This window comes from Panthera onca, chromosome F2 (genome assembly GCF_046562875.1).
Source record: "Panthera onca isolate mPanOnc1 chromosome F2, mPanOnc1 haplotype 2, whole genome shotgun sequence".
NCBI lineage: Eukaryota > Metazoa > Chordata > Mammalia > Carnivora > Felidae > Panthera > Panthera onca.
In genome coordinates, this window is record NC_138356.1 from 52,086,996 (window position 1) to 52,101,458 (window position 14,463).

Below are 14,463 nucleotides of genomic sequence, written 5' to 3' on the forward strand. Positions count from 1 at the left end.
TTTATTATCTTGAACCATCTGCAATAACTTTTTTCCACTTACAGTTGGGTGACCATTTTAGGTAGAGTTTTCTGCTTTTAGTCTTTTACTTGATCATTTTTAATGGTAGTGTCTGTCATAACTTAAGTTTTATGTTTTTAAAGTTAAGCCAGGTAAAAGGTAAAAAGGTAAGCCAGAGCTGAATATGGACTTTGAAGGATGATATGATACCAATCAAGCGGGATTTGAGTTTTTCTTCTCCTTAATAGCTTCAGAAGAAAAGATGAGACAACTTTGAAGTAACTACTTACTTTATGTTTAGAATTCTGTCTGGCTTTACACTTTTATACTTACGGAATATGGTAATAGATAGGAGTTAAAATGGGATTAAGGAATATTTAGCACATTTGGTGTGACTGTAGTTTATACTCAAATGTGGAAGGATTTTAGTAAAAAGCACAGACTGCCTGGATTTTTAATCTTGATTCCTCTGCTTTTCAGTTAGCCATGTTATTTATTACTGAGGATAAGTTGTCTAGCCTCTCAACAACCTTAATTTTCCCATCAGTATAATCATCTCATAGCTATGATTGTGAAGATCAAATAGACAATGATTTATATAAAGTGTGATACATACAGAGCTTTCAATAAGTATTAGCTAATATTAGTGGGATCGGCTTCCTATGGATTTTAATTTGCTCCTTTTTAAATTGAGAGGTTGGACTCTTCGTATTTATATTGCTATTTATTAAATGTATTTGAAATTTCATAGTTTTTCGTGATTAAATTAAAATGATCACTATGCCTATTCTTACAGATGAAGAAACTGAAACTTTGCATGCCCCAAGTCAAATAGCTAGGCAGTAACAGAGGCAAGTTGAAACAGAGACTTTTTTTAAAGAATATTTTAAAGAGATTATGCTATTTTTCCCTTGTATTGAATCATCAACACATAATTTATTAAACCTGCATCGTGTATATGAAACTATATTTGGTACCTCTAGTGAGGGAACAACACAGGAAGCAGAATGTAAATTAGTGTAAAACGTATAAAATGTTTTCATGACAGTGTCATAGTGCTTGAATGTACTACTTTTATATATAACAGAAGGCCTAACTTCAGAAGAAAAGTAGTAAAAACAGCTAGACTACTTTGTGAAAATTTAAGCTTTGAAGATTAAATGTTATTGTCTTTTTTCATCTTAGGGCACAGTCAGTGGTGTGCTGCTGGTTACACCAAATAATATAATGTTTGATCCACATAAAACTGACCCTTTGGTTCAAGAGAATGGCTGTGAGGAATATGGCATCATGTGTCCAATGGAAGAGGTGATGTCAGCTGCAATGTACAAAGAAATTTTGGATAGCAAAATAAAGGAATCTTTACCCATGTAAGATTGGTATTTATTCTCTTTTGTGATTTTATTACATCTAGATAGTTGGCCCTTGTCGAATACTCTTTAGTATTTTTTTTATTATAACTGCTTTTCATTTTGTCAATAATGAAAAAGTATATGTAGTATTGAAAAGATTATTCTTTTTTTTTTTTTTTTTTTTTATTTATTTTTATTTTTATTTTTATTTTTATTTTTGGGACAGAGAGAGACAGAGCATGGACAGGGGAGGGGCAGAGAGAGAGGGAGACACAGAATCGGAAACAGGCTCCAGGCTCCGAGCCATCAGCCCAGAGCCTGACGCGGGGCTCGAACTCACGGACCGTGAGATCGTGACCTGGCTGAAGTCGGACGCTTAACCGACTGCGCCACCCACGCGCCCCTGAAAAGATTATTCTTTTTTTTTTTTTTAAATTTTTCAACATTTTTTATTTATTTTTGGGACAGAGAGACACAGAGCATGAACGGGGGAGGGGCAGAGAGAGAGGGAGACACAGAATCGGAAACAGGCTCCAGGCTCCGAGCCATCAGCCCAGAGCCTGACGCGGGGCTCGAACTCACGGACCGCGAGATCGCGACCTGGCCGAAGTCGGACGCTTAACCGACTGCGCCACCCAGGCGCCCCTGAAAAGATTATTCTTAATACACCTTAAACAATTAGGAATTGTTTTAGGTTTATATTTGTATATTTTGTCAGAGAATTGGATGTTTAAAGTAACCTATAAACCTCATTTAATTTAGTGTTTACCAGCTCTTTTTATAAAGACACAGAATTTTAAATTTTTTCTGTGACTAATATAAGGTAATACAAGTGAACTAGTGTAGCTTTCAGATTTTTCTTACAAGAGCCTGAAGAGTCCAGTGTGGGATATGGGGGAGATCACATGAGCATCATTCTTCCTCTGTTAATCTTGAAAGAGTTAACCTTGGAATATACTGGTCAAGGCATTTGTAGGATTCAAATAACATAGGTATAAGACTGCAGCTCAGCACAGCCTTTGAAAGTGACGTGCTTGACCACAGGAATGACCAGAGAGAAAAAGGAGGAATAAGAAATAAAAGGGGAAGAAGACAGTATACCAAAAAAGGAAGGAGAAGAAGAAAGGAAGAAAATTGATATGTAACAAAAGAACACCCTCTATTCTTCCATACATACTTTGTCAACCATTTAAAAATGGCTTCACTTTAACTGAGCCAAAGATATATGTTCCTTTATTAGCCCACAGGGATGTGGATCATTGTTCTAAAATTAACTCGTGTGGTACAGAACTGCTTAGCTAGGAAAGGAGCAAATTATTTTTGTTTCTGAGGCAGAGTACATGAGTTGTTAGGATACCTGTGGTAGAATAAAATCCCTTATTCAAGAAGTGTCCATTATACTTTCCATCCAATAGATAGTATTTTGGCTTGGTAAACTCCTCTGTAGAGGTGCAGATAATTCCCAGAATATCCTCTACTTTAGTTATTTTTGTAGATCATCATCCAAAGTCACTTTGAGCAAGTAAGTATTGTTGAAGTGGGTGGAGGGATGAAACAAAGATAAAGGAGTAAAGGATTCGGTTAAAAGAAAAACAAGATTATATATGTATGCGTATATTGTCAGTCACGGTTGAGATTTTTATTATGATTCTTTGGGATTCTCTTATGCTGAATGATCTGTAAGTATTCCACCAGGATGATGTAGAGCTCCTCTTTTTTGCAGATCGCTATTTTATAATTTAGAATGTCACCTGGAAAGACCATACATTTGGTCCAAACATTTAAAAAAATTCCTCCAAAAAGAAGCGTCTTTTCAGTTCTTGCCTTATAAATTAATTAAAAACATTATTTGGCAGCAAATCAGATAAATAAAGCAAGTAGTTTTGCAGAGTAATGTCATGTGTAGCAAAACTGACTTATAAGATTTGATTGATTTTCTTCCATCTTCTGCTTGGGAAGTTGATTTCAAAGGTATTGTTCTGGAACCGTGTTAAGCAGGAGCAGCATCATTGACAGAAATAAATATTTAGTCTTTTAGCATATTAACTGTGAAGGTTTTACAGCCTTTATTCAAACATATATTCTCTTACATTTATTAATTTGTCTCTTACCTAAGGGTCTTAGTAAGCATCTGACTTCACCTCAGGTCATGATCTCACAGTTTGTGGGTTCGAGCCCCACGTTGGGCTCTGTGCTGACAGCTCAGAGCCTGGAGCCTGTTTCAAATTCTGTGTCTTGTTCTCTCTCTCTGCCCCTCCCCTGTTCATGCTCTGCCTCTGTCTTAAAAAAATAAATAAACATTAAAAAAAAGTTTAAAAAAAGTAAATGTTCATATACAGTTTCTCAAAATTTTGCCTTTTGCCAAGTTCCAAGACCCTAGATATGCAATTTGAATGGATCACCAGTAGATGACACTATTACATTTTTAATAGCACAAATCACGTGCTTGTGTCTCCTAAGGTGAATCAGATATAAGGGAGGGAGAGAGATAGATGAATTGTAATTCAACTAACACCTTTTTAAAAAATACATTTTACCTATTCTAGTTATAAAAACTGTACATACTTCTATGAAATTTGAAAAATATCAAAAAAGAATAAAAGTATTATCCAGCTTCACCATCCAGAGACAGCCAGTTATTTTTGTTTCAGCTTACATTCCTGTTTTTTTCTATTCTTAAACAAATGTTCTTGGTTTCTCCACTCAGAACTACTATAATTTCCTTTTGTCACAAACTGCTTTTAACCATCATTTTAAATTTCTGACTTTTATTTCATGCTTTATATAGATGTTTATACTACCTCCTTATAGAACTTAAACTATCTAACTTTGAACATTAGTGCTCATATCTACAAATGCCATTAAATATGGAAGTCTTAATAGAATATAAACCATTCACATATCTAGTATCTGAACCTTTAGATGAACAAGTTTTCTCTGAATTAAGAGTGGTTTCTGGTAGCCTGAAGAATTCCAGTAAGTACTGCCTCAGTTCTATTCCAGTTGGTCTTCAGCTTTGCATTTGAGCCTAATATTTTAGTGCAATCTCTATTCAAATAGATTACAAATATCTATGTAAATAAATAAGCACTGGGTGTTCATGTATCCATGTGGGTAATATCAATGTATTTTTTTCTTTATCAAGACATTTAAAATTTTAATCAAAATTTTATCTAAGCTAATTTTCCATGTTCCATTAATGAATAATTTTTAGTGTAGAATTATAGCTTCACCCAAAAGTTACATCTTCAACCTCTTTTCAGGTAGATGAATTCAATTTGGAAATCTTACATTGATGTTTCCCAGATCTTAAATTATTGCAAAAGCTTGACTTAATTATTTGGCCTAACAGTATAAATCAAATTTTGATATGCTATTAAGTGATATATCCCTTTTAGAGAAACCTTTTTAGTACTAATTGAGTGTTGTTTGTGGGAAATAAAATACTGCAACTTAAAAAGTAATAACTTTTAATTTTGTTTATTAACAGAGAGATAGATCAGTTATCAGGAAGGGATTTCTGCCATTTAAAGAAAATGACAAGAAGTAATACTGATGAAATAGACTCAAGAACCCGTGATGCAGGTAATGATAGTGCCAGCACTGCTCCCAGGAGCACCGAGGAGTCTCTTTCTGAAGATGTGTTCACAGAATCGGAACTCTCTCCCATACGAGAGGAGCTTGTCTCTTCAGATGAGCTTCGACAAGATAAATCATCTGGTGCGTCATCAGAATCTGTGCAAACTGTCAATCAAAGTGGTGGAGAATGTCTAACAGCCATATCAGAGTCTTCTACTACTGATCACTTAAAATCTGATTCTGGACATTCTACAAATGAAGTTGGGACTTCTTCTCTTAAAACAGATGTAAATAATCTTGAAAAGGCCATTAAGGAAGGAGATCAGGCTACAGATAATTTTCAAGAGATACCAGGCTCTAAAGAACAAAGCACAAGTATAAAAGGAAATGCAGACCAGGATTTTCTTAATGAGAATTCACTACATCAGGAAGAGGGTGAAAAAGAAAGTGTATCTTTTGGGGAAGCAGCAGGTTTTAAACAAAAGCAAACTGTCAACAAAGGAAAACAAGGAAAGGAACAAAATCTGGACTCCGAGGCAGAGGTAGAAGAACTCCGGAAACTCTGGAAAACCCATACTATGCAACAGACTAAGCAGCAAAGGGAAAATATTCAACAGGTGTCACAAAAAGAAATTAAGCATAAAATAGCAACTGCTGATATAGAAGGTAAGTGTTAAAGAATATATAAAGTTAATTCATCTTACTGCATATTGTCTTCCTCCTTCCTCACGGACTAAAAAGCTGCTGTATCATAGGCCACTCTGAAGGACAATCTAGTGGCCCTTGGCTGCTACTTTTCTCCAGGGATAAGTATATGGTGTCTAGTTCCTAGTCTTGTCTTTCCTTATCCCATGGCGGATTATACACATAATGAGCATCTTTTCCACCATGTGTACACCCTCCTGACTGTGTTCTATCTTTATTTATTTATTTTTTTTAATTTTTTTTTCAACGTTTTTTATTTATTTTTTTGGGGGACAGAGAGAGACAGAGCATGAACGGGGGAGGGGCAGAGAGAGAGGGAGACACAGAATTGGAAGCAGGCTCCAGGCTCCGAGCCATCAGCCCAGAGCCTGACGCGGGGCTCGAACTCATGGACCGCGAGATCGTGACCTGGCTGAAGTCGGACGCTTAACCGACTGCGCCACCCAGGCGCCCGTGTTCTATCTTTAAACAATTAATTTCTTGAAAATGCACACAAGTTCTGGAATACCTTTGATTTCTCCATTTCTCTTAGTTCTTGGTATGTTACCTCATTAAAAGGTCTTTTTTCATTGCGCATAAAATAATGTAATTGCAGTTTGTAATTGTAATAGTGTAATTGCCAAAGTTTGTAATTGTACCTTTTTTTAAAGCGCAATTAGACGTACAAATTTATTTCTGAAATTATTCCAAGTATCTGGAAGTTCATCATTGTCTGATTAAACATTTCCCTTTATAAAGCACCAAGAATAATAAATTAAAACGCCATTTCTCTTTCAGTTTGGTTTTTAGTAGTTTACTTAGTGAAAAGTAGACCATGTTGTTTTCTAATGTGCACTGCTTCCACTTAATACGTAATGGGGTGTACTTCAGGGAACCTACCCAGCATTTCTGATATTCTGGCAGAATATTGATTCTAATCAATCCAATTTATGTATGAAATTATAAAACTTAAATTCAATAATTTATTGCTGAAATAAAGTTTACCGTAGTAACCATTTTTAAGTGTAAATTTTAGTGGCATTAAGTACCTTCATGTTGTGCAGTCATCACCGCTAGCCATTTCCAGAACTTTATCATCTTTCCAAACAGAAAAGGTATCCTGCACCCGTGAAGTAGTAACTCCTCATTCTCCCCTCCCCTCCCCTCACCTCCTGGCAACCCCCATTCTACTTTTTGTCTCTGTGAACTTCTGTCTATATATGAGGCAACTCATATAAGTGGAGTCATAACAATATTTGTTCTTCTGTACGTAGCTTATTACCCCTAGCACAATGACTTTTAAGTTTTATCTTTGGTGTGGCATGTATGAAAATTTGCTTCTTTTTAAAGCTGAATAATACTCTATTATGCAGTTGACCCTTGAACAACATGGGTTTGAACTGTGCAGGTCCCCTTATACATGATTTTTTTTTATTACAGTACAATACTGTAAATGTATTTTTTTCTTATGATTTTCTTTTCTTTTTTCTTTTTTTTTTTTTTAATATTTATTTATTTTTGAGAGAGAGTGTGTGAGTCGGGGAGGGACAGAGAGAGAGGGAGACACAGAATCTGAAGCAGGCTCCAGGCTCTGAGCTGTCTGCCCAGAGCCTGATGCAGGGTTCGAACTCGTGGAACCATGAGATCATGACCTGAGCCAGTCAGTCGCTTAACCAACTGAGCCACCCAGCCACCTCATGATTTTCTTTTTTTAATGTTTATTTTGAGAAAGAGAGCACACAAGCAGGGGAGGGGCAGGGAGAGAGACAGAGACAGAGAGAGAGGGAATATGAATCCCAAGCAAGCTCCCCACTGTCAGCACGGAGCCGATGCGGGGCTTGAACTCAAACTGTGAGATCATGACCTGAGCCGAAATCAAGTCAGATGCTTAATGCACCCATGTACCCGTTAGGATTTTCTTAACATTTTCTTTTCTCTAGCTTACTTTATTGTAAGAATACAGAGTATAATACATATAACATACAAAACCTGTGTGAATCAAGTGTTTATATTATGGGTAAAGCTTCCAGTCAACAGTAGGCTATTAGTAGTTAAGTTTTGGGTGAGTCAAACGTTATATGCAGATTTTTGACTGTGTTGGGGGTTGGTGTCCGTAACCTTGTCTCATTCAAGGGTTAACTATACATAACACATTGTTTTTATGTATTCATTTGTTAATGTACATTTGGGTTGTTTCCACCTTTTGGCCATTGTGAATAATGCTGCTCTGAACATTAGTGTACAAATATCTGCTCAGATCCATCTTTTCCATTTTTTTTGGATATATACCCAACAGTAGATTAGCTGGATCCTATGGTATTTCTCTGTTTAATTTTTTGAGGAACGCCCAAACTGTTTTCACAATGGCTGCACATTTTATATTTCCACCAGCAATACATCAGAGTTTGGTTCAGTTTTTAAAATACGTACTGAATTTTCTTTGCACCATCTTTTTTAGATATCCTAATGATCTAAAGATTGTATTCAGTAGATGTTAAAGAATTAATTTGCTCAAATAAAATTCTATAAAAGATTGAATATGAATAGTTCCTTTGTAATACCTTTTTCCTTATTCAGAACTAATGTTCATTAAAGAACATTTGACAAGTATAGGAAATTTTTAGAAAATTGATAAAAATTACCTGAAATTCATCAATGAAATACTCATTGTTAACAATTGTTACATTTATTTTTGGTGTGTATGTGTGTGTACACACACATTTAAATACACATGTATACGATTTTGATATTTGTAAGTATCTATACATAGATATTTTTTATATAAAATCAGGATGATAGTGTTGTATCCTTTGTTTACTTAATATTTTGTGTCATGAATAATTTCCCAAGTCATTATAGTTTTTGAAAATATGGTTTTTAATGGCCCTATATTTTAACAACTTGCATATTGTTAAGACATTCAATTGTTATTAACAATTCATGTTATTTCCTGTCTTTGATATTGTAAAGAATGCTGGTGTGAGTATCTTTATTTGATATCCTTGTGTCTTACGGTTGCCTTATATTTTGAAACCTTTGAAAAAGATAAAGTGAGGGATTCTGTTTAACCTAATGTGGTAGATTACTTTCATTTTAGTGGGGTTTTGGGGTGTGGGATATGATGTTAAGTAGCTAGAAGTTCTGTCATAGGGAAATAATCCAGGTTTCTAATTTTTAGTGACTTTATAATATAGCATGATTTAATAGGTACACAGCTGTGGAATATATTTGTGGGGAAAATGGTAAAGGTTCACTCTTTTAATCAGATGCAAATATTGGGGCTCATATAGATTATGCACCTTTTGCAGTATTGTACAGAAGAAAGCCATGACTAGTACCCAGCTCTCCTGACTGTAAAGTGCTTATTCTTCCATAGTATGCGAACTTCGGAAACATCATGTCCAAAATCCTGAATTCATTCATAGTGTCAGACCCTCAGTGTACCTTACGTTGGTATCTCTATTTGGGAAGTTAGAGATAATTCAGGCTTAATAAACTGTCCAGATGGCTGAGTCCAGCATATTTTTGACTGTTATATCATATATATGTAAAAGCTTCAGAAACTTTTTTTAGTAAATTTTTGTTTATTACAACTATATGAAAAGTAAACCTTTTAAAGTTCTGCAAATATTTTTAGATATTATTCTAGAAGGTTGATAGAGAACATGCAGAAAATTATGTTTGTGCATATAATTACTTTAATATGGTTGTTCCACACAAAAATTTAATAGAAGAGTTGCTGAAACTTTCACATTTTTTTCTTAATGCGCTTAGACATACTTTCAGTTCATTACTTGGGTGCTAGTTCATTGGTCTGGTTGTACCTGTCACGTTACCTTTGGAAGAAAATAAAAGTTCCTTAAAATTCATCTAAGTAAGTGTCAGTAAATTAAAATTTTATTCTATATTTGTTAGAAGTTTGGAGATAAACATCACTTTATCTGAATTTTTTAAGCATGGTATATGAGAATGGAATGAATTCTATTTGTATCTCATTTCTAGGTTCTGCACTTTTAAAAGAAAAGAGAAGGCATCGATTGCATAAGTTCTTATGTCTCAGAGTTGGAAAACCAATGAGGAAAACATTTGTTTCTCAAGCAAGTGCAACAATGCAACAGTATGCACAGAGAGATAAGAAACACGAATATTGGTTTGCTGTGCCACAAGAAAGGTAAAAAACAAAAACATTATTGAGACTGCTTGAATTAAAATTATCTTACATATCACTTAACACCAGTAGAAAAGTACTTTTAAAAACTTGACATCAAATCTTTTAAAAATAATTTAACTCCTATTTTGTGTTTTTTAATTTACCCCCCTTTTTTTTAATACATTTTTTTTTGAGAGAGCATGAGCTGGGTAGGGGCAGTAGAGAGGGGGGGGACAAAGGATCCAAAGTAGGCTCTGTGCTGCTGCTCCTTGCTGACAGCAGGGAGCCCAGTGTGCGGCTCAGACTCATGAACTGAGATCATGACCTGATCCGAAGTCTGATGCTTAACAGACTAAACCACGTAGGTGTCCCTTAACTTACCCCAGTTTAAATTTTATTCCTCTTTGTGGTTTAATGCAAAAAAAAAAAAAAGTGAATTTTAGGTAGCTAAAATGTCATAGAGCAAGAAGTTTCATCAAAATATTAAATAGTATGGTTCTTGGGGCGCCTGGGTGGCTCAGTCGGTTAAGCGTCCGACTTCGGCTCAGGTCATGATCTGACGGTCCTTGAGTTCGAGCCCCGCGTTGGGCTCTCTGCTGACAGCTCAGAGCCTGGAGCCTGTTTCTGATTCTGTGTCTCCCTCTCTCTCTGACCCTCCCCCGTTCATGCTCTGTCTCTGTCTCAAAAATAAATAAAAAAAATAAAAATAAAAAAAATAAATAGTATGGTTCTTACCTCAAGGTAGGTAATGATCTATAATCACTTATCCCTGCTAATTGATAGCCACAAACATAGATATTTGAAATGTGTGTTTGATCCTCAAATAAGTTTATCAGGGATTTAATTATCTTTTGTAACAGCAGGTTTTGCTATGGTAGACAAAATTGAAAATGGAGAAAGAAACTTAAAAGATTAGATCATCTGTTTCTGAACCAAGAATGCATTGTGTGTTCTTAGTATGATTTAAAAGTTAAGCACATTAAATTTTTATTGACTTGGGAAAATTTTGTGTAATGTCCACATTTATAAATTGTTTATTTCTGTTTTAGATAATTAGGTCATTGTGTGAATGAGGTCACGATCACAGGTTCAATTTCCCTTCCCATCACTAGTTTCTTTAAAGATAAACATTATCATGGGTAGCATCTGAGCTTACTCAAAAACATGCCAAGGAAAATCTTAATAGTTTTCTGAGAACAATTTGACAGAATACAGCCAAGTAAATTTTTTTTGAGTTAATGTCTTCCTGACATTAGGCTTTGTTATCTCCTTAAATAAAGCATAGTATATTTTGTATTTTAAGTCTTCAAGTTTTGTGAAGATTTTTAACAAATAGTCACTTGTTCTAACAGGACAGACCACTTGTATGCCTTCTTCATTCAGTGGAGTCCAGAAATATATGCAGAAGATACTGGTGAATGTACCAGAGAACCTGGATTTATAGTAGTAAAAAAGCTTGAAGAATCTGAAACAAATGAGGATTCTACTAATGAAGCTGCAGCCAGAGAATGGGAGGTAAGGAGAAACGTGCAGATTTTTTGTGGATCTTTTTTACTTCGTGTGAATTTATAGCTTTATAGTAGTACAGGCAAAGTCAAGTGATCTTTGCACAAAAGGATAATTTTTAAAGGTTTATTTTCCTTGTATACATGTTTATTGAATGCATCTGATTAGTGACCTTGGTTTACTATTTATTATTTTCCTTTTGATTTAAAATATTAGAGAAGCAACTTATCAACGATAAAATGACTTATTGAGTATATTTTAGAGTACTAATTACTGTTTTACTAATTTTTATAAAACATTTATTTCTGATCTGGTTCCTTTTAATATTATTTCCTGCACAGAAGAAGTACACTAGTCATTTGACACGTTCATTCAAATTAGCACTGCTTTCTATGTTCATTCCCAAGCATTATTTTGAAATGAATTTACATTAACGCTAGGGAATTAAGCTTAGGCTAATTTTACAAAGTGTAAAAATTTCACATGCTCAGATTTACTGAACTTGTTTAAATGGCCAGAATAACACTAATTAGCTTTCTGTAACCTCTTGGAAATACATCTTTTAATATTACATATAATGTTTTACCTGCTTTGTCTTATCAGATTGATGGGGTGGCAAAATCTGTTTTTTCTGTTGTGGTTGCTTGGATTAATGTCTTCTTGATGCATTAGAAAATATAGAGCAGATGCTAAAATGTGATTCTATGTGGGATTAAATTTTGTTATCCATTTGGTGTTAATGTTTGTGGTTTATGTGATACGAATTTATGGTGCATGTACTTAACATGTATAATGATTAAAGGTATACATGGCAAGTCTTTCATTTAAAATGTGAACCTGATTTTGAATTAAGTTCATTTTGTGTAGTCTGTTCAGCATCAATTTGTACTGTAACTCCAATATTATGGAGGGAAAGAAGTAACATATACTGAACATTTATTTTGGGTTCTTTAATACTTTAACTAACATTATTAATCTTCATACCAGCTTTATTCACAGTAGGCCCCAAACTGGAAACAACCTGAATGCCTCCTATCAGGAGAATGGATAAATAAATTTTGGAAAATTCATGAAATTCCAAATAACATAGCAATAAAAAAGATCTGCTTGCATAGGCAACAACATGGATGAATCTCATAGATAATGTGTTTAATTAAAGAAATCAAGCCAGGCATAAAAGAGTATATACTATATAATTACATTTACATGAAGTTCAACAAGGCAGAACTAATCAAAAGTCCATGAAACTGCCAGTTTCTGGGGGTTGAGAGAGTCACTAGGGACAAGAAGGAACTTTTATAGAGTACTGGAAATATTCTGTATTTATTCTGGGTGAAGCTTAGTTACATGGGTGTTGACATACGTAAATAGTCTCTGTGTATTTAAAATTCGTTTTAGGGGGCGCCTGGGTGGCGCAGTCGGTTAAGCGTCCGACTTCAGCCAGGTCACGATCTCGCGGTCCGTGAGTTCGAGCCCCGCGTCAGGCTCTGGGCTGATGGCTCGGAGCCTGGAGCCTGTTTCCGATTCTGTGTCTCCCTCTCTCTCTGCCCCTCCCCCGTTCATGCTCTGTCTCTCTCTGTCCCAAAAATAAATAAAAAAGGTTGAAAAAAAAAAAAAATTTTAAAATTCGTTTTAGGAAGCTTTTAAAATAGAAGATCAAAGATGGGTACTTGTACTATGGTAGCAACAGTTGAAGGTGGAGTGGAAGGTGATGAAATTAAGTTTTTAAAGCAGGTATTATTACCTAGGTATTAAGACAGTATTTAATGACATCTAGATAACATTGAAGTTTCTAACTTGAGTGGCAAGGTGGGTGGCAATATTTTCAATCAGGTAATGGACTTTTCTCCATTGGAGTTGGAGCACTTAACCTTGGAAGTGATAGACTGTCTGGTTGATTATTTGATTATTAACTATTTTGATTCAAAGGAATTGCCTCAGTTCTTGTGGCAGATTCTGCAAGTTGAAATTTCTAAAGAAGAAATAAATGTCTCCTCACTTGTTTTCAACAAGAATTAATTCAAATAAAAAATAAATGGCAGAGAAAAAAATTAATTTTAGAAACTTTTTGCTGTGTTGTCTAGGAACAGTCCTGTACTGTCTAGTCTGGTAGCCACATGTTTACTATGTGGCTATTTTGTACTTGAAATGTGGCTAATGCAACTAAGGGATTGAATTTTTAATTTTTCTTAATTTTAGTTAAATTTTAACGTGGATACTTGATTCAGCTATTGGATAAGTTTTTAATACTTTTGGAATAACTAGGATAAATGAATTTTCCACTGTAAGTCTTATGAAATCTAAATAAATCTAAATCTAAACACCATTAGGTATTTCCTGTGAAAATTTAATGTCTGACTTGAGGGGTGCTGTAGTGCAGAACATACGAATTCCTATAGATACAATAGTTACTGCCCACATGTAGCTATTCAGCACTTTTGGAATGTGGCTAGTATGAATTAACATGTTCCCTGTAAATACAAACTATATACTGGATTTTAAAGATCTAGAATTAAAAGAAAAATGTAAAATATCATTAATTTTTATATTGATTATGTTGAAATGACAGTATTTTAGATATATTGAGTTAAGTAAAAAACAGTTATTTTAACTTTTTTTTAATGGATTTGCTAGAAAATTTATAATCGCATATTGCTTTTTTTTAATTTATACTTTGGGAAAACTTTTGCATATGATTAACTTACTCTGCTCCAACTTCTCTTCTGTGTGAGTCCTGTCCCTCTCCCATTGTAAGCGCCGTGAGGGCAGGATTTTGTCAGCTTCATACATGACTGTGTTCTCAGAGCTAAAAACAATGCAAGCATATAATTCATTCTCAATATTATTTTTATATTACTGTTTATTGGATTAAGGAATAAATTTGGGCATAGATTAAAATAGGATATAAAAGTTTTGCTCATTTTTCATGATAGTCTACATCCTAAAATAAGTTCTTATGCCAGTTGTAGTAAATCGGTCATAAATTTATAGATGCTGGAAGTTAGAATTAACTGGCAGTTCAGCCTCTCCTATTTTACACTGTTCTTTGTTCTGCTTTAACATAATTCCGTGGTAGAGTTTATCACCTCAAAGGGCAGTACTTTTCATTTTAGGAGAACTCTGTTAGAAAGTTCTTTCTTAATAGTGAGTTTAAAGAAACATATCTCTATAAGTGTAATCCATTTGTTTTTG

General features: G+C 34.5%; 1 protein-coding gene across 3 annotated transcripts in view; it reads left to right on the top strand.

Annotated features, from left to right (window-relative positions):
- OXR1 (oxidation resistance 1) overlaps positions 1–14,463 on the top strand; it is a 447,865-nt gene that overhangs the window by 403,460 nt on the left and 29,942 nt on the right. For all 3 annotated transcript variants that reach the window (XM_060611132.3, XM_060611136.3, XM_060611137.3), the window contains 4 exons: positions 1,186–1,370; positions 4,843–5,597; positions 9,618–9,786; positions 11,118–11,280. In XM_060611132.3, coding sequence (XP_060467115.2) covers positions 1,186–1,370; positions 4,843–5,597; positions 9,618–9,786; positions 11,118–11,280 — 1,272 coding nt within the window. The remainder of the gene's footprint in view (positions 1–1,185; positions 1,371–4,842; positions 5,598–9,617; positions 9,787–11,117; positions 11,281–14,463) is intronic.